Source organism: Microcebus murinus, chromosome 14 (genome assembly GCF_040939455.1).
Source record: "Microcebus murinus isolate Inina chromosome 14, M.murinus_Inina_mat1.0, whole genome shotgun sequence".
Classification (NCBI taxonomy): Eukaryota; Metazoa; Chordata; class Mammalia; order Primates; family Cheirogaleidae; genus Microcebus; species Microcebus murinus.
This window is the reverse complement of record NC_134117.1, coordinates 29,144,647-29,165,247: the sequence shown is the minus strand read 5'-3', so window position 1 is coordinate 29,165,247 and position 20,601 is coordinate 29,144,647. Positions and strand designations below refer to the sequence as shown.

Genomic DNA, 20,601 nt, shown 5'->3' with positions numbered 1-20,601 from the left:
TCTAACATTTCAAGGTATTCTAAAACCCTGTTCTTCATAGCAGGGGTTGGCAGACCTTTTCTGTAAAAGGCCAAACAGTAAATATTTTAAGTTCTGTGGGTCACATATTCTTTGTTGCAACAACTCTGCCATTGTAGTGTGAAAGCAGTCATAGACAATATGTCAATAATGGGCATGCCTGTGTTCCAATAAAACTTTATTTTCAAAAACAGATGGCAGGATGGATTTGGTCTACTGACAGTAGATGGCTGGCCCTTTCTCCCAAGTATTAATTCTTTGGTATGTAGACCTTTCTTTGTAACCTAGTACAAGATAGCTTTTTATAAAAGTTACATGTGTCTTTGCAATAACATGTACTATCTAATTGATGAATTATATATGTTATACAAATATTCTATTTTACAAATATTTTTGGCTTCTGTGTGTATCAGTTACTGAGAAAAGTGCTTCAATCAACCTTCAGAACTAAGATTGTGAACTGTCATTGTTTTCTTTATCCTTAATATTTGCTCTAGATTATTCAAGGTCATGTTTGTTAAGTAATACAAGTTTAGGATTGTTAAGTGTTCAGATGAATTATTTCTTCTATCATTAATGATCTTCTTTCTAATAATAATAATGGTTATCCATACCAATGAACATTTTGTCTGATATTAATATTGCTATGTAATTTTTATTTTCATCAGTGTTTATCTCACATAGCTTTCTTCTATCCATTTATTTTTAATCTTTTTGTGTGATTTCTTTAGTGAATCATTCAACAGGTGTTATTCTCTGAGTTAATTACATTTCCCAGAACAAACAATAAAACAAGCTTTGCAATGATCATAATATTGAAGTTCACTATTTTTACTACATATGAAATAGCATTTTGTAAATTGAAATTTTTATTAGGGTAACTGCAGATTCACACCTAGTTGTAACAAATAGCACAGAGAGATTTCATATACCTTTACTCCATGACCTCCAATGGTAACATTTTGTGAAACTACAGTAAAATATCACATCTAGGATATGGACATTGATATAATTCATTGATTTCATTCAGTTATCCCAGCACTACTTGTACTCACGTGTGTGTGTGTGTGTGTGTGTGTGTGTGTGTGTGTGTGTGATTCCATGCAATTGTATCACACTTATAGGTTTGTGTATTCACTACCACATTCATGATACTGGCCAATCCCAGCACCACAAGGGTCCCTCATGTTGCTATTTTATAATCACATCCTCTCTTTCCCATTCCCTCCATTCATCCCCCAACTCTGGCAACCACTAATATGTTCTTTGTTTCTAAAATTTTGTCATTTGAAGAATATCATATAAATGGAATCATACAGCATATAACCTTTGGGGACTGGCTGTCCTCACTCAGCAAAATTACTGATAGATTCATCTAGGTCGTTGCATGTATGAACAGTTTCTTTTTATTGCTGAGTAGTAGTCCATGGTATGCAAGTCCCACAGTTTGGTTAACCATACACCTCTTGAAGGACATGTGAGTTGCTTCCTGCTATTACAAATAAAGCCATTATGTAATGTACATTCATGTACAGGTTTTTGTGTGAAGATTAATTTTCATTTCTCTGGGACAAATACCCAAGAGTGGGATTACTGGGTCATATAGTAATTGGGTCTACTTCTGGGTTATCTGGTCCATTGATCTATGTGTTTATCCCTCTGCCAATACCATGCTGTCTGGATCGCTGTAGCTAATGTAATATATAGTATGCCTTAATTAACATGGGCTAGAGTGATTATTCCCTTTAGTTTTATTTTTCATGATTGTTTTAACTATCTTTCCATATAAATTTTATGGTCTTTCCATACAAATTTTAGAGTAACCTTGTCTATGCCTGCAAACAAAAAACAAACAAAAAAAGCCATGCTGGGATGTTGATAGGAATTGCATTAACCCTATAGATCAATTGGGAGAGAACTTTATTATACTCAGTCTTCCAACCCATGGTCACAGTATGTCTCTCCATTTATTTAGGTCTTTGGGTTCTTTCATCAGCATTGTTTAATTTTCATCATACAAATCCTGTACACATTTTGTTACATATATATATATATATTTATATATACATATATATATATAAAGTGTTTCATTTTCTTTAGTGTGATTGTATTATAAATGGTATTATGCTTTTAATTTTAGTTTCTGAATATTCATTAGAATATAGAAATGTGAACAATTTTTATGTGTTGGTCTTGTATTCTGCCATTTTGCTGAATTCATTTATTGGTTCTAGAAGTTTTTTGGATTTTTTTTCCTTGTAGATTCCTTCAGATCTTCTATAGTAGATAAACATGTCATTTGTAAATATGGACAATTTTATTTTATTTTTTCCAATTTTATTTCTTCCTTTCCAATTTGTATACATTTTATTTATTTATTTATTTTGCTTGCTTCATCACAGTGTCTAAAACTTCTGGAACTATGTTGAGTAAGAATATGAGAGCAATCATCCTTTCCTTGTTCTAGATTTTAGGGGGTAGTCAGTTTTTCACTATTAACTATGATATAAACTGTAGAATTTTTTGGTAGATATTCTATATCAAATTAAAATAATTTCCCTCTATTTATAATTTGCTGAGTTTTTATTGTGAATAGGTATTAGATTTTGTTAAATGCTTTTTCTGCATCAATTTATGTGATCATAGATTTTTCTTTTTTAGATATGTTTGTTATATATGTGGGTTGATATAGATATGTGGTTTATATAGATTGATTTGCAAATGTTGATCCAGCCTCACATACCTGAAATAAATCCCACTGGGTTATGGTGTATAATTCTTTTTTATACATTGTTGGATTTTATTTGCTAATATTTTGTTGAGGATTTCTGCAAGTAAGTTTAATTAGGTTTTAGGTATGTCTCTTAAAAACAAAAAATAGCTGGGATTATTTTCTTGATGATCAACCAGAGACTCTCTCTTCTAACAGGTGAATTACATTTATTTTATAACTGATATACCTGAACTTATTTCTCTCCTTTTGTCTTGTGTTTTCTTTTTGCCTGTTTTACCTTCTTCTTTTTTTGTTCCTTTTCTGCTTTCTATTAGATTTTAAAAATTTCTATATTTACTTTTTATTTCCATTATTTTCTTTCTATTCTTTAGTATTGTCTTTAATTTTTAACACTCATACTTGACTTAACAAAATATAAAGAATTAGTGAGGCCATGTGCAGTGGCTCACACCTATAACCCTAGCACTTTGGGAAACCGAGATAGGAGGATCGCTTGAGGGCAGGAGTTGGAGACCAGCCTGAGCAAGAGTGAGAACCCATCTCTACAAAAAAATAGAAAAAAAAAATTAGACAGACATGTTGGTGAATGTCTGTAGTTCCAGCTACTCTGTAGGCTGAAACAGGAGGATACTTGATCCCAGGAGTTCGAGGTTGCAATAAACTATGAGGAGGCCACTGCACTTTAGCCTGGGTGACAGAGCAAGACCCTATCTCAAAAAAAAAAAAAAAAAGGAGTGAGCTAGAATAGAAGACAGATTAGAAAAAACCTAAATTCTCAGTCTCATTCTGAGAAACAAGACTTTTAAAATACTTTAATTTGCATATATAAAAAAGACCCTCCAATTTTTCACATTATTGTTTACTTGCTTTCAAACCCCAAATTAATTGCTATTATCTATCTATTTATTTGCAATAAGGATTTACATTTCCTTCATATTCACCCATTTCTTTCCTCACTGCTGTTTCTTACATCATCCCACTTCTCCTGCCTGGAAACGCATCTTTTAATATTCCTTCAGGAATATTAAACTCTCTCAGTAATTATCGGTAAATATCTTTTATCCTCACTCTCGGAACAAAGTTCAGCTGGGAATGTTTAGAATTGTAAGTGGACCGATATTTTTTCTTCAGAGTATTACAGTGCCTTGTGGTCTTCATTGTTGCCAGTCGGAGGTATCTTTTTAGTATAATGGTCATTCCTTTACCTGTTATCTGTTTCATCTTTTGTTCTGTTTTCCTTCTTTTGTTGTCTTTGATGTTCCTCATCATCAATTATAAATGTCTAGATGTACATTTGTTTTAATTATCTGTTTGGGACTCGGTACGATTCTTGAAATTTCACATGTGCTTTCAATTTTGGAAAATTCTAATTTATGATCTGCTTGAATATTTCTTCCACCCCAGTCTCTCTGTGGAAATTCTTCCATTTCCTAGAATTCCTACTGATTACACAGTGAACACTGTCATTATATCCTCCATGTCTCTTCTTTTTTTCACATTTTGTGTCTCCTTATCTCTCAGCACTGAAATTTGTATAACCTCCTAAGATCTATTTTCTACTTCACCTATTCTCTCTGCAGTTGTGTCTGACATGCTATTTCTCTCATTCCAGCTTCAATGAATATAGTTATCCTTTATAGAAGACCTGTTTGGTACTTTTGTAAATTTGCCTTCTCTTCTCTTTAACATTGCCCTGTTTTCTTCCCCACTATAGTTTCAAATTCTTCCTTTGGCTCTTTACTCATTTTAGTCATATATATTAATATAATCTCCTTCAAATTGTTTTATTATTTCTACATCTTGGGATAATAATTCTCCAATTTATTGTGTCTCAGATTCTCCCTCATGGACTAACTTTTTGTGCTTCAAAAGTTTTCATTTTTAGGGGAGATTATTCCTTTCCATAGGATCCCATATGCCGTAGATCATGGGTACAGCCCTGTTTTGCATTTTTTCAGGGCTCTTGGGATGCTATGGGTCCCAGATCAATTTTTATGTTACTTTCTCAGTTTAGGGTTTCTATATATAGGAAGTGCAATTTGAGAACTGAGTAACAAGCTTTGGGATTCAGTTTCTCATAGAAGATAGTTTTACTCTCACTTAGAGCCTAGGAAAGACAGCAGGATTTATTGCCACACCTCTGAGCCTTTTGAGGGTATTCAACGTATGGAGGATCTCAGTCTTTACTTCCTGCCTCACATGGGACTGAGGCCATGTCTCCTGTACTTAGGTGGACATTACATGGGCATTAAAACACCAGCCCCCAGTCCTTCAAGTCCCGGTTCAGTTTCAGTGCCTTTGCCCATCTTGCCACCATCTGAAGCTTAGTTCTATGAGTATATGTTCCTTATTCTCTTCTGAGCATGCCATTTACCTTTCTTTCCTTCGAACTCTACACTGTATTTTAAATTTGGGATGGGGAAAAGGTTGTATTTTTTCAGCATTCCTATGCTCATATCAGGGGTCCCTACTCATTCAGTTGACTATTGTCAGAACCAAAACGTTGGTATATATTAAATAATTCATTTTTAAACTTGCTAACAATTGTTTTACTGCTAGAAATTCTTGAACAGAAGTCATACACTTGCTGCTTTGGGATAAACCCAACCCACAGATGTTTTTTGTTTGGCCTGGACACTTTTGGCCCACAGTATGTTTTTTTAAAAATCTCACTTCGGAAGCCAACTTTTAAAAATCAAGGGATTTCACATAAGAATCCAGATTTTCTAGTTTTTTTTTTTAAAAAAACAGAAAGATCTGGCAATGGCAGGCCCATCTTCCATCATGGCACAACCCACCAGAGTTAAGAGGCACCTGCTCCCATAGTCAGAGCATGTGTTCCATTTGCCAGACTCTCCTGCTTCCTGCTGTCCCATCCAGCCCACTTCCCCCATCTATACAACCTGCCCAGCCTCCACGACAGGTATTGCAAGTTGCTATCCCACCCCTAGATGACAACTTGCATCAAGATTTCAGGTGTTGGAGGATGGACACACTTATAACTCTGGCTGAAACGGCACAAAAGCGATTTATGCAACCGAAATGTTTGTACTCCTGTAATATTCTGAAATTAAAAAAAAAAAAAAAAGATTTCAAGATGTGAATTGTTCCAGTAAATTAGAAGCTCCATAAGGCCAGGAAAAGTGGCTGGCTTGTCCACCATTCTATTCTTCCACCCCCCACGGTCCCTGGCTGGTAGTAAGCATTCAGTATTTTTGTGTTTTGAATGAATGAATTAAAGAAGGGATGAGCTATTCTAAAAATAAACAGCCCAACAGTCCAAACAATTCTGTGGCGGAAACCTCTCCAAAATGTTGGCAGCGCTGAAGCCCTTAATGTTTACATCCTGAGAATCATCGAGTCTTAAGTAATCACAGGCAGCGATGTAGCAAGGGGAAGTTTGTTATTCATTTCCCATATGGTTTTCAACAAGTCTCTTAATTTTCCTCTGCCACCAAATCTCCTTTGGAGAATGGGCAAAAATACTTCTCTATTCAAAGAAATAACACTCAGATGCCCCACGTTTCTCAGGCAAGCTGTGCTCTGTCTATCAACACATGTGACCTGGCATTGTAAGGGCCAGTTACATGCAGCCAAGTCAGCATGGGAAAATCTTAAGTGCACCTGGAAAGAGACTAGGGTGTAATTTCCAGAGATGGGTTATTGAATGACAGCTTCCCCTTCGGTCCAGTGAGAAATTTAATTTGCTTAGGACTCAACACAGGAAGCATTTGCCGATTAAAAATATGTCTAAACAGATGTTCTGCTTAGCCTGGAAGAAGGATCTTAATGCAACTGTCATTATTGGATTTTCTTGGATTACTACTATCTGGAATCGGAGTCCAAATAGAAGGATGTAATTATTTATTATGGCCAAGAGTCCTGCATTTGAAGAGGAGCTCAGGGGCGTCTGACAGGATTTAACACGCTGGGGGTGGGGTGGGGAGGGAGAAAGCCCATTTAAATTCTCTGGCTCTGGGAGCAGGCCCTGTGCTCTCCAAGAGAGCAAAGCAGCCGTTGCGATTCCATCTTCCATTTCCAGCTGAAGGCACAGCCGTGTCACAAACGGAACCAGGCCTGACCCAGCCTTCTCAAGCGAGGAACTGCAATTTTTAGATTAGGCAACTGGCCTCTCCCACACTGGAAGTAAACACCCCAGGAGTCCAGCCGGCTGCATAACCCTCACTCAAGGATGAGGGGTAAATATGCACCTCACCTGCAGCAATCCTGAAAGACGAAAGAGGAGCCCCTTAATAAGAGGGAGACTAGAGTATTCTGCATGATGGTTCTCAAACCTGACTGTGAGCTAGAATCACCTGGGGAGCTTTTGAAATATTCTGGTGCCTGCCTCCCTGTCCTGAGTCCATAGCTCAATCGGCCTTACAGTGTAGACATGTGGTTGCTAAAGATCCCCTGGTGATTATAAAGCTCAGTGAAGTTTGGGGACCACTGATATAGCCCAAAGGTTAAGATCAAAGGGTTTGGGGTCAGGGGGACTACAGCTCAAGATAATGCTGCCATGTGCTACCTGTGTAGCTTTGGACAAACCACGTGCCCCTCGAAGCCTCACTTCCTGCTGCAAGGCTGCACCGAACCAGGTAATGAACGTCAAACGCCTGCGGTGAGTCAGGGCTCCATGTCAGCTGCCGTAGAAGCCATGGAAGTCTGCATTAGGAACAGGCTAAAAAGAGAGCTTGAAATTCACCGGGCTCAGTGGTTATACCAGGTACACTGACATAGTAACATCAGGGATTCCAGCATTGAGTGGTGTTTTGCACCCACATTTTTCGGATGTCTGTTCTCTAATTCAATCTGATTCCATTATTAGTTGCTTCAGCACAAAGCCCTTGGGGACTGTTACTGAAAATGAAAGGTCCATTCTCTTTATGAATACGGTTCTGGAAATCAGGCTCTATCAAAACAGCCACAGCTTCATCCATGGAGCAGTTGCACACTCCATTTCATTAATCCCATTATCAGCCCTGAAATGCACACTGTGTTCTCCTCTGGGGAGGGTGGGGAGATCCTCTGACCAAAGGGTCTACTGGGGGGTGGGAGTGATGCTGAGTGAGTATTTCGGCAGTTTACCCCTCCCCAAAGCTGGAGGCATAAATCCCCACCGTCAGGGCTGAGGGGAGCCACATAAAGCCAGGAAATAAACCTGCCGCTGAAACCAGCACGCTGGGGCTCCCTCAGATGCTTTCTCCTGCCTGGGCGGTCTCTTCTTTCAGGGGTGGCAGGAGGAGCAAGTTGTGATTAAAGGGGAATCTGAGATTGACACAACTTGTCTTATCTTTAGTTCAAACAGAAATAAGAGGCCCTCCCGGCTGGTGCTCAGCAGCGTCCTGAAGGGACAGGGTGGGAAGGATGGAGGGATGTGCTAGAAGAGCCTGCCTTGCCTGACCTTGGGGTCTCCTCCATCCTCGGGACTGCCCTGGATGCTTTACAGCCCTGCCTGTCTGCTGCTGGTACACAGACTAGAGAGCTTGGTCTAGGCCTGACATTCACCTTCCTCTTCAAACAAACCAGTCTTTTGAGGGGCTGCAGACCATGGATTTAGCCAGCTTTGAGGGTGTAGGGATGTGGTGGGGGAGTGCTATCATCATCCTCCCTAGAAGCCCAAGAAGATCCCTTGTTGCCGCGTGAGCACTGTGTACAACCCAACTAGAGGCAGAGTCGTAATGAGCTGCAGCAGCCTGATTCCTTCCTGTCCTCTGTGATTGTTTCGTGCAGCTGTTGAACAGCTGTGGAATCTCAGTCCAGAGGTTGATGATGCACTTTCCGTGCTGAATAATATGATTCTTGGAGGTGGAGGTGGGGAGGAAGACGTGGAAGAGCGACATTCACTGAGCATCTCTGAAGTTCCAGATGCCTAGCTATGCACTTTGCATAAATATTATTTCTAATTATCTCTGAACCTCATGTGAGGAGTTGGATAACTTATCCAGTCATAGCTACTGAGAGGCTGAGCTGGGATTCAAACCAAGGTTCATCTGACCAGTCCAAGTTTATGGTTCGGTCATTTTATAGCCAACATACTAGTAAAAATCAAAAACTCTGACAATTCCATTGCTGTGGAACAAATAAGAGGCAATGAGGGAAGGTAGTAGATATGGCCAAATATGGCCTCCAAGTCCCTTTATCTGTCAGGTCATGCCACTGTCCCACGAAGGAGTGAAATCTATTTCCCTCTCCTTGAACCTGGGCCAGCCTTTTGGCCTGTTTAGACTCACAGAACGCGGCAGAAGTGGCATTCTTAGAGTTTTGAATCCAGGCCTTGAATGAACTGGAAGCTTCTGCTTCCTCTCTCTGGGAAGCCAGTCACCTGCTGTAAAAGGTCCCGGGTTAGATAACTGAATGGTGAAAGTCTACACGGAACAGGGGCCACTGGGTCACCAGGTGTGTGAACTTCCAGCCCAGTCCACTGGCTAGATGAGTTCAGTCAAATGAGTGATCCCAGCCAACATCAGCTGAAGAACTACCCCGCTGAGCCCAGTGAATCCACAGAATCATGAAAGACAACAAATCACTGTTTGAAGTCACTAAGTTTGGGGATGGTTTTTGTGCAACAATAAATCACATCACACAAATAGGGAAGGAAAAAATGCGTGTGGCATCTATACCTGCAGTGTTACAGCAAACTCTGTTGGTCTCATTCCCATGCCCCATGCTTCATTTTTCCCACTGAAGTGCTGGTCACCCATAGCCAAACGAAGTGCCACTGAGTTTACCAGATATCTGAGGAGCCTCGAAATTCATATGCCAAAATACACTTAAATAAGCAAAGCAGAAAAATGAAGATTTAAAAAAGAGCCCAGCACATGATCCCAGCAAAAAGCTGTGTAGCTAAGAAACAAATGCAGATTTGTCAAATGGTGGTGGTGGGGGGGAGGACAAAGGAATCTGCCTCTCTCTAAAAGAAGTCAAACTGATAAGAGCAGGATCAGCAACCCAATAAAAAATAATGGGCGGCCGGTGCAGTGGCTCACGCCTGTGATCCTAGCACTCTGGGAGGCCAAGGTGGGCGGATTGCTCGAGGTCAGGAGTTCAAAACCATCCTGAGCAAGAGCGAGACCCTGTCTCTACTATAAATAGAAAGAAATTAATTGGCCAACTAATATATATAGAAAAAATTAGCCAGGCATAGTGGCACATGCCTATAGTCCCAGCTACTTGGGAGGCTGAGGCAGAAGGATTGCTTGAGCCCGGGAGTTTGAGGTTGCTGTGAGCTAGGCTGATGCCACAGCACTCACTCTAGCCTGGGCAACAAAGTGAAACTCTGTCTCAAAAAAAAAATAATAATAATGGGCAAAGGACAGGAGAGGCAAGTTCTAGACGTACACACCCAAATCACCAACAAACATGCACTTTGCATAAATATTATTTCTAATTATCTCTGAACCTCATGTGAGGAGTTGGATAACTTATCCAGTCATAGCTACTGAGAGGCTGAGCTGGGATTCAAACCCAAGGTGCATCTGAAAAGATGTTCAAGGGCACCAGTAGTCATAGAAATACAAACTAGATAATAATAAGCCATTGCTTCCTTGTTAAAAACACTGATAATACCCAGTGCTAGTGAAGATATAGGGAAAGGCTTATAAGTTGCTATGGAAATGTGAATTGTTACACTTTCTGAAACACAATCTAGCAACATCTATTAAAAACATACTAAGGGTGGGGCACGGTGGCTCACACCTGTAGTCCAGGCACTCTAGGAGGCCAAGGTGGGAGGATCACTAGAGCTCAGGAGTTCAAGACCAGCCTGAGCAAGAGTGAGACCCTGTCTCTACTAAATATAGTAAAACTAGCTGGGAGCAATGGTGAGCTCCTGTAGTCCCAGTCACCCAGGAGGCTGAGGCAGGGGGATCAGTTAAGCACAGGAGTTTTAGGTTGCTGTGAGCTATGATGACACCACAGTACTCTAGCCCAAGCAAACAGAGTAAGACTCTGTCTCAAAAAATAAAAAAGATCAAAACCCAACATACTCAGTGTGTAAGGATATATGTTCAGAATGTTTACTGCAGGTATCATTCATGACAGCAAAAGCTTGAATTGAAATGAATGCTAATTAATAAGAGAATGACTGAAAATATTACGGTCCAGCCATACCAGCAATATTTTGGAACTATTCAAAAGAATAAATTTAAGTCATAACAAGGGCCTTGGAGGGGTTTCCCATGGGGTATTGCTGAGAAAAACACGATGTGTTAAAAATGTGTATCAAATAGGATCTTATTTTTTAAAAACAATGACAAAGCCTGTGTCTATGTTTATGTTTATATGTATGTTTAAATACATATATCTCTACATAAGTGCATATGTCAATATATGTGCATGGAAAAAAATATGAAGGGTGTATACAAAGTCATTAGCATGCTTACCTTGGACAGAGTAGAGAGGTGATATATCGAAAAAAGGAACTAAAGGAGGTAGCCAAATTAAAGAAAAAAGGAAAAAAATAACACTAAAAAAAAGTATATGATGATATCACATTTATACATTTGTGTGAAATTGTATATATATATATATATATATGCCATGTGTATGTAAAAATGCAAAATAGCATGAAAGCAAAAACATAAAGCAAATAATGATTTCTATTTCATCCCTACATTGGGATCCCCGAAACATGGGATTCTGGCATCTAAAAATGATCCCTTTTGCTTTGCAGTGACTTCATGTAGAAGCGCTGCTGCCAGCTGTGAGTCCCGATTCCTGCAGGGTGCAGGCCAGACAGAGGCCCCGCAGCCTCTCTCCCCCAGCACGGTTTCTGAACAGGAAAACTTCTCCAAAACATGAGATGCTTCCAGTGATCTCCAAGCTAGAAACTCTAAGAACTGGCAGACCACGCTCACGTCTGAGCGTCTGGGCGCAGGTGGGCTAGGGTGGCGCTTCCAGGCAGGCTCCGGGCTGATAGGGGCCCCTGGCCAAAAGCAGCCAGCCCCTCACCTGTCCCCACGCCCCCTGCAGCCCACGGGGTCTCTAGTCTATGCACCCTCCAGCTTCAATTCCCTTCCTTGCCTCCCACGCCCACTCATTCTCTCAGACACCCAGTTCCCAAAACCTCAACATCTCCCCTGTCAGGACTTCAACTCGTATGCCACGCACTGGACAGTAAAGTCCAGCCATGAAAGCGGAGTTTCCTGAGGGCCGTACGGTCCCTGACCACCAAATGCCGCCCTTCCATCCCCCCTTCTGGCAGCAAGCCAGCCCCACTCGACAGAGGAAACACTCCGCCCAACCCCCACTGTGTCCACAGACGTCAGTGCTTCTAGTCCATTCCAGCCGCTGAGATAGGAAAAGGCACAACACGAGCTCTCCAAGGCCAGGGACTGGGGAAGGGGGACGTGGGAGTGACTGCTGAGTGGGTGCAGCGTCTCCTTTAGGGGTGATGAAAAAGTGCAGGAACTAGACAGGGCTGATGGTTGCACGACATTGTGAACGTACCTACTGCCACTAAATGGCACGCTCTAAAATGGTTATAATATTAAATCCATGTTATGTGTATTTTTCCACAACTGAAAAAAACAAAAGGTACCCAAAGACCTGGTGGAGCCTCATATTACCCTTTCGAGCTTCCTCAACGCTGGTGTTCGTGGCTGTGGCATTTGGCCAGTTCTCAGATGGCTGCTCTCCAAGCCCACCTAAAGGAACAGAGAAGGAGGGAGTGTGAGGACCCATCAGGGATGAGGGAGCAGACCCAGCCACCTGGGCGATGATCAGAATCACCGTGGATCAGTAACATTTGTTCAACAAAGGTTGGGCCAACCATGTGCCAGGCACTGATCTAGACGCAAGGGCAAAAGTGAACCTGCTTTGGATACCCACACACATCACTCACAATGAATAAAAGTATTATTCTCTTTGATCGGCTTAAGGGCACTCAGAGTAAAATTTACAAAGTTAACATGCAACCCCAAAGTCAGCTCTCTCACCCCACCTGCCTAAGAAAGGCCAAATGCAAAGAGGACCCCTGTGGGTCTGGGGTCCACCTGGTGCTGCTGCTGAACACATGAGGGGTCAGTGGCTGCTGCCTTGGTATCCGAGGCACTCTTGGGCTTTTTGGTTTCCTCCTGGGGTGAGTCCCCTTTAGAAACTGCTGTGTTTATTTTATAAATTAGACTCTGTAGACACTGTGTCCACCTAGGACAGTGGTGCTTGCAGCGGCCATCATCCGTAAACCGTGTTAGCATCTGTCTCCATCAGGAAGATGGCCAATCACCAAATATTTATTTGACCTACTACGTGCCAGGTATAAGTCCAAGCACCGTGGATCGAGCAGCGAGCAAGACAGACTTGCTCCTGCCCTCAAGATGTGTGTGTTCTAAATGGGAGGTAGATGATAAACGGCAAGTAAGAAAATAAATGGATAAGATAATTACAGGTTGGGAAAATGCTCCAAAGAAGGGCATCAAGTAATTCGGTGTGTGGTAGAGCGTGGCGGGAGGGGCCCTTGGGGAGCTGGTGTTGGGGGTCAGATCTGAAAGGCAGGAAGATCCAGGTGGCCATACGTGGAGATCTGGGCCAGGGCACCCCAGCAGAGGAAGGATGGGGAAGAAGCCCGGGCCAGGTCTGAGCTCACCACGGGGAGGGGACACTGGCCAGAGAGGAAGGCCAGGCCCACAGAGCCTTGCCAGCCAGGCTGTGGCCTTCGACTTTATTCTCTTTGTTACACAGGAGGGTTTAAAGCAGGAGAGGGATGTGTTTTTATTTGTATTTTACCAAGAGTGCTCTGGGGTACAGGCAGGCAAGAGTGGAAGCCACGTGATCAGTAGGGAGCTTTGCAAGGGTCCAGGCGAGAGACGGTGGTGGCATGGACCCGGCACTGCAAGAGAGGCGCCGGGCCCTGTCGTGTTAGGGGTTTAGTCACAGGCAGAGCTAACGGGAGGGGCTGATGGGTCCATGTGAGGGCTGAGAGGGGCCACCAGTGACTCCTGCACTTGGGGTGTGAGAAACTGGGTGGTAGTGACACCAGGGAGCAAATTTGAGGACAAAGACTGTGTCCTGGAGAGATTATTATACACAAGGAACCACATGGAAGCAACCAAAGGACAATCTCCTTACAAACAAAAGAATATTTCTTACATTTGTTTAAAACCTTGCAGCTTACAGAGCAGTTCCCAGGATCCCCTTTGACCCTGATGAGAATGCGTTATGGCAGCTGCAGTGTAAGCCCATTTTACAGAGAAGGAAACTGAGGCCCAAAATGGTTAGCCCAGAGATAACCCAGCCCATGAGGGGAGCTGCAGGGTCAGGACACATGTCCTGGTCAGAAAGCCCGCGATCTTCCCTGTGCCCACAGCCAGCAGCTGCCAGCACTGCTCAGCCAAGGTGCGCGCGGCACCACGCTCCCCGACAGGGAACCCGCTCTGGGTCCACACAACCCTGGAGACGGCCACGTGGTCCCACGTGTCCCAACACCTGACATGCAGGCCACCCCCGCCCTCTGCGTGATGGTGACTGCGCTGTTGGCAGTGGCCGCAGCTTCCGGGCCTCCTGTAGAGAAGGTCCCGCGAAGGCGAGGCAGGGACAGGAGGCTCCGCGCCTGCATCCCGCTGGCCCCTGCCTCCTGGCCAAGCCGGAATCCACTCACGCGCTCCCTGCAGCTGCCGGGGCGTTCGCTGCCAGCTCCCGGCCCTCTGGGTATTCTTCCAGTTGCGATATCATTTCCTCTCCAGCTAAAGGTCGGGGGAAATCCTGATGGTATGAAATCGTCCCCCAGCAGAGGAATGGCCACCTGTGGCGTGGAAGCGCGCAGGGGTCGGCCGGTCTGCTGAGCCACCGCCCAGCTGTGCAAAGCGCCGCTGAGAACTCGGGCGTCCACACTCTCCATCTGTCTAATGGGCTGTCGCAGGACCAAATGAGGTAATGCGCTTGTTTAGGCATTCGTTCATTCAACAAGTATTTATCCGGCACCTGCTCTGGGCAGACGCTGTTTCTGTTGTTCAGGATACGACACTGAAGAAACTGTACCCTGACCTCATGGAAATTCTGTTCTGATGAAGGGCAGGGGAGAAAATGATAAACAAACCGGCCACTAGACATTTAAGTCAGCTGTTGATAAATGCTACAAAGAAGATAAATGAGGGTGAGGGGGCAGGGAACACTAAGGAGGAAGTCTGGAGAAGAGCATTCCAAACAGGGGACAGCAGGCGTGCAGACTGGGGAGGGAGTGCGCTTGGCGTAGGGAAGTGGCGTGACTGGAACCAGCGAGGGGCTGGTAGGTCAGTGGGCAGAGGAGCGTCTGGAGGGTCACCCATGTGGGGCCTTGCAGGCCACTTTCAGGACCTGGCTTTTATTCTGAGTGAACTTGATGGGAACCAGAGGACATGAGAGGGCTTTGTAACTGCACCGATTTTATACATGGCGGAGTAGTAGTGGGCAGGAGCTGGCATTTGAAATGAGATTCCATAAAGCTCTGGAAGCCCGGCATGGGGGGTTGGCAAGTTTAGACCTGCTTGGTTCCTGCAAAAACGATGTGGGAGCAAAAAAAAAAAAAAAATAGACTCACAAGGGTACCTGGGCACAGTCCAGGTTCAAGGGGCACTGGAGGCTGTGATTGAGGAAGCCAGGGCTGGGAGAGATTGATATTCGGCTCTGCAACGGGCAGAGGAGGGAAGGAGGATGAGGACTTCTGGTTCCCTCGGCTTTCTGGTGCTTGAGGTTGCAACAGGAGCAAGGCTCAGGAGTGCGGGGGGCCCAGGTGCCCCACAGAGGATGGGAAAGAATCAGTGTTTGCTATGGGCCAATTAGGCACAGACCATGTGCTGAGAAAACATGTCCTTATCAATAAGAGGTAGGCAATTCTATCTTTTTTCAAAAAAGAACAGCATATCTCAGGCTTCCAGTGCTATATGAGACTGGGATGTACCTGGAGTTGATGTGGTTTGGCCGCTCCCCTGATGAAAGCCCTTCTGTGTCTCTCCACGGCCCTCGGGATGAGCCCCACTTCCCAGCACGACCGATGGAGCCTTAGTGCTATGGCCCTGCGGGTCTCCTCTCCTGCCACCGTGTTCCCACCTGCCACCCCATTCCCACCTGTGCCCAGCGCTAGCCCTTCTTCTCTGCTCCCACAGCCCCCTGGGCTCATGCTCCACCCTCACCAGAGCTGCTGGGATCTCCCATTTACTCAGCTCAAGCCCTCAGGGTCTAGATTTTAGCTTTTAGCATCTTGACAGAAGGGATCTAGTTTTGTCTAACAGTGAATACCCGGCACCCGGCTTGGCACATGGCAGGTACTAATAAAATATGGGAGGGAGGGAGGGATGGACAAATGAGCCAGGTAGGCAGTGTTTAGAAACAGAAATCAATTATTTTTAACTCAGCTTAACTGTTGGAAAAAATTGTCTTTATCAGCTTTTATGGAGAGAGGGAGGTAGCTATTCTCACAACAATGGCTCTCAACTTTGACTACAATTTTGAATCATCTGGGAAGCCTTTAAGAAAATACTGACATCTGCGTCCCACCCCCAGAGGTTCTTATTCAATTGGCCTGTGGCATGGCTTGGGCATACGGAGTTTTAAAAACTCCCCAGGTGATTCAAAGGTGTAGCTAACATTGAGCTCTGCTGCTCAGAGAACCCTGCAAGAGGAAGCCTCATCTCACCCTATTTTCTTAACACCAACCTCTCCTCCCAAGCCCACCACGAATGGAAGACCTGGAGTTGGAGACAGACACAACGAACACTAATAAAAGTCATTTCTCACATAGAAATCGATGGAAAGTGGTTCTCTGTTTCAGTAAAAGGCTGGCGAACCACTAAGACAGGTGTTGCTCTGGCTGTGACCGCAGCTGTAGGCATCGCAGAACAAAGACGAGAGAAACAGCCCAAGGCAGACAAAGACTGGGGGCAAGGAGAGGAGGGCATTCGGGCTATGGGGATATATTTTTCCTTGGGTGTGACTGCAAGACAAAAAAAATGTTTGAAAAAATACATATATATCCCCATATTTGATCTTTGCTAATTACCTCTTCAGTGGGAGGATATGCAAAGACCTTGTAGATTTCATTAGTCACAGAGGTTTATTCAAACGTCTCCTTTGCATAAAAAACCCAGGCTTACAGCTGGTCTCTGGGAAAGAATGCCCTGCAGGCCTTGAAAAGAGAGCTCCGGGCCTGTTCCAGCTCTCACTGAAACACAGCCGAGGTCAGGGCCCGTGATGCATGGGGCCCGGCTGAAATGTTTCTGTCCAGCATTTGCAATTCAATCCCACAGTTTCCTTTATGGAACAATTCACTAAATTCAGAGTTGTTCTTTTTTCTAATTCACCATATAATTCACCTCCCAAGTTCAATTAAGAAGCAATCTGTTAGCAACTTTGGGAGCAAGCTGCTTTTCTTTGGGAAAGCCCAATTTTCTTCCGCTCTCGACAAAAAGTACCTTAATTATATGCATCATATGAGACATTGATGTACACACAACGCCCCTCCACCATAATTAATGAAATATTAACTGTATGCATCCAAAGACATTAGGCAGAAAGAGAAGGGCTCTTCCAAAGCCCGAGAGGACAGAGCCTTGTGCCATAGATCAATATTGCCCATCTGAACAATAGTGACAATGAATTAATATTAATATTCATTAATATTATAATTCATAAACAAAACTATCTTAATTATTTCTTCTGTTCCTCGCTCTTAAAGCCTAACATTCCTTGGTCCTTGGTTTCCTTGAACACAAGAATAGCAACCATTTTTTAACTGCCAACATTTAACTGTTAATGCTAATTAGTTACAGTCACTTCACATACGTTCTCTATTTACTCCTCAGGCCAACCCTCTGAGGGCTGGGAACCCATTTTTCATGCAGGCTAACTGAGGCTTAGGGCAGTGAAGACATCACGGGACACACAGCCATTGGGTGGAGAAGTTGCAATTCTCTGCAGATCAGTCTGGTGTCAAAGCCCTTCACGTACATCACATCCCAAAGAGACCATGCCAGGGCAACCTCAGCTATCACGTTTGCTGACTTTTTAATACTGTACTTATAGCTTTGACCCAGCAGAGGTAAATCTAGCATAAAACTACCTTGCTTTACTCTAAGACAAAGAAAAAATTAATAATCCCCAGCATAAGATCCTAAAAATCACTTTATTCTTAGTGCATTCGTTCTGTAAACCTTTGTCAAGCGCCTGCTTTGGGCCGCACTGCGCAGAGTCCTGCAGGCAGGGCCTGCCTTCGCGGTGCCTGCGTTCTAATGGGGCGGATAAACATGAACAATAAACAGTGAGATCATTTGCAGAGGGATTAGGGTTTAGGAAACCTAAACAGAGTTTTATGACACAGCAATGGAGGATGAGAGCTCATAAAGGTCTCTCTAACTTGGTGACATTTGAGCTAAGTGATGAGAGGTAGACATCCATCTGGGGAGAGTATTCTAGCAAAAGCCAAACAGAAAGTGCAAGTTAAAAAGTCCCGAGGAAGGAAAATAAAAGTCCAATGTAGTTGGAGCAGGGGCTGAGCACAAGCCTGGCAGGAGCTGACGCCTGAGAGGGACGCGGAGCCCTGGAATCTTACTCTGGCAACCATGCCTTAAACATTGTCAATCTGCTGGACCCTCTGGTCACATGGAATGTGCACAGCAATGCTGTGAGTAAGTAATAGTATTCCTCTTTTACAGAGCAGAACACAGAACACTGAGACCCATGCATAAGTCCTCCAAGGTCAGTCAGCTGGTTGGTGATTGAATTTGCAATCCAAGGCAGGCCTATCTGACCCAGAATCTGTGTTTGCAACCCCTGCCCTCCACCCCCGACCTGTACAGGTGTAGCCTGAGCAAGCAGCCCAGGCAAGACCAATGGATGAAACACCTGCCCACTCTATTGGGAAACTACCTGGAAGACACACCTCTCAGCTGAGGTTTTAATTATTCTTTAGAGAAATGAAAAGGCAAAGCCCCTTTAAAAGGTGGATTGAGGAATGAGCAAGGCAATCACTACGGTAATCAATGTGTAATCTTAAACAATTCAATGCCAAGTAACTTTTATATCCATGCCAAATTTCAAATGCTACAGAAAGGAAGGGGGAAATGAGTTAAAGATCATTACTGGATTTTGTTTATGAAATGATTTAATATCAGTGAGTATATAATAAAATGGGAATTCTTATCCACTCTGGTGGAGAAGAACTATAAATTGGTAACATTTATGAGGTAATTTCACAAGATTTGTCAAAATCTTTTAAAACAGACAATAATATGACTTCTAGTTATCTGTACTAAGGAATTAACTGGCAATGAAGACAAAGGATATTCATCTCAATATTTTTAATAGTAAAAAAGACTATAGCAACCATAACCCCAACAGGGGGTGGTAAAATAAATTATGATATAGTAGAACACTATGTAACCTTTTAAACTGTTTCCGAAGAAAGTTTACAAAGGGGAAAGTATTCATATTATAAGTCAAAAAGCAGGTTAGGAAATAGCACCAGTATGATTCCCTCTTTTTCTAAAAAGCATATACAAAATACATGGTGGAAAATAACGATGGAAATACCCACAATATCCATTGTGATTATCTCTGATCGGCGACTCTGGGTAGATTTAATTTTCTTATATACTTCTTGTAATTTCCAAATTTGTGATGCTTATTATTACGCTTATAATCAGGAAATAAAAGCATTTTTTAAAGGAAGAACTAGAGTAGAGCATACACTTTGCCTAAGAACACGAGCTCTGCACTTTGTAGTGTACACACAAACATGCACACACACACACAGTTGCCAGGGAAACCTTTTTCTGATAGGAAAGAAACATAGTTGTGTTGATGCAGATGGAAAAGTTGTAGTCCAACCTTTCTTTATGCTTGTCTTCTCTGATCACAGAAAGAAAAAATAATGCATCTACACCTTGGCAAGACAGCAGAGAGGGAAGCTCATCGGTGGGAAAGAGTGAGGGCCTGGCGGTGCCTTCTCCCAGAGGGTGCTCGGTGGCTCCTCTGAGATCCAACCTTCCTTTGTCCAGTCAAGGTCACTGGCTCCTACCTGGGTCTTGCACTGGCCAACCAGGCCTCAGAATTTGCTCCTGTTCTCAGGCAGAGGCTCACGGGAGGCTCCTTCATCAGGCAAATCTGAGTTTGCTTCTTCGCAGAGCCTTCGGCCAGATGCCCACTTGGTGTTGGACCTTCCACTCATGCTGAATGCCTGTACCTGCATTTTTCTGCCCCCTGCCTGATGGATGAGTTGCCACCAGATCTTCTGTTTAGACATGCTCTTAGCATTCCTGCCGCTCACCTGGCTTGAAATCTCCAGTTCTCTCCTGACCCCCGGACTCCAGATATCCTTGTCTACCTCGTCCACATCCTTTGTACCCAGCCTGGCCTTGGCTTCTGGGCTGTGTCCCTCAGTGATTGCTGCACAGCCAGCTACCCCTCCTCTTGGGGCTGTTATGAAGAGTAAGAGAGAAATGACACACAGAACCACACCTGGCCTGTAGTCAGCACTACCGACTGAGCTGTCATTACTAGTATCGTTATTATCATCTTTGACTCTAAAACTGCTCTGAAGTCTGAAAGTGCAGAATGGGATGAAACAATAAGCCACAGCGATGTGACGTTTCATACCCGAAGCATCACAAGTCAAGGAAAAAGTTCAAGTTCTCCTTAAAGCAGACTTAACAAATCCAAGTGTAGGCTGAGAATCCCTTGGTAGCCACTGTCAGTGAAAGAAAAGCTTCCCACCCTAACCGGGCATGGTATGTCTTTAAACCTTGCTTCATATGGTGCTTGCCCATAACAATTTGTGATATCAAATAACAGTAAAAAAAATTAAGGATAGACTATAAGAAAAGACTTAAGTGATGAGGTTATGAGCAGTCATCCTGTTATCCCTGGGATAGCAGAGCTGA

At 43.5% G+C, this 20,601-nt stretch overlaps 1 protein-coding gene across 1 annotated transcript in view; it reads right to left on the bottom strand.

Annotated features, from left to right (window-relative positions):
• TLL2 (tolloid like 2) overlaps positions 1 to 20,601 on the bottom strand; it is a 117,265-nt gene that overhangs the window by 61,303 nt on the left and 35,361 nt on the right. Inside the window, exon 3 of the mRNA XM_012767277.3 lies at positions 12,322 to 12,399. Within this exon, the coding sequence (XP_012622731.1) occupies positions 12,322 to 12,399 (78 nt within the window). The remainder of the gene's footprint in view (positions 1 to 12,321; positions 12,400 to 20,601) is intronic.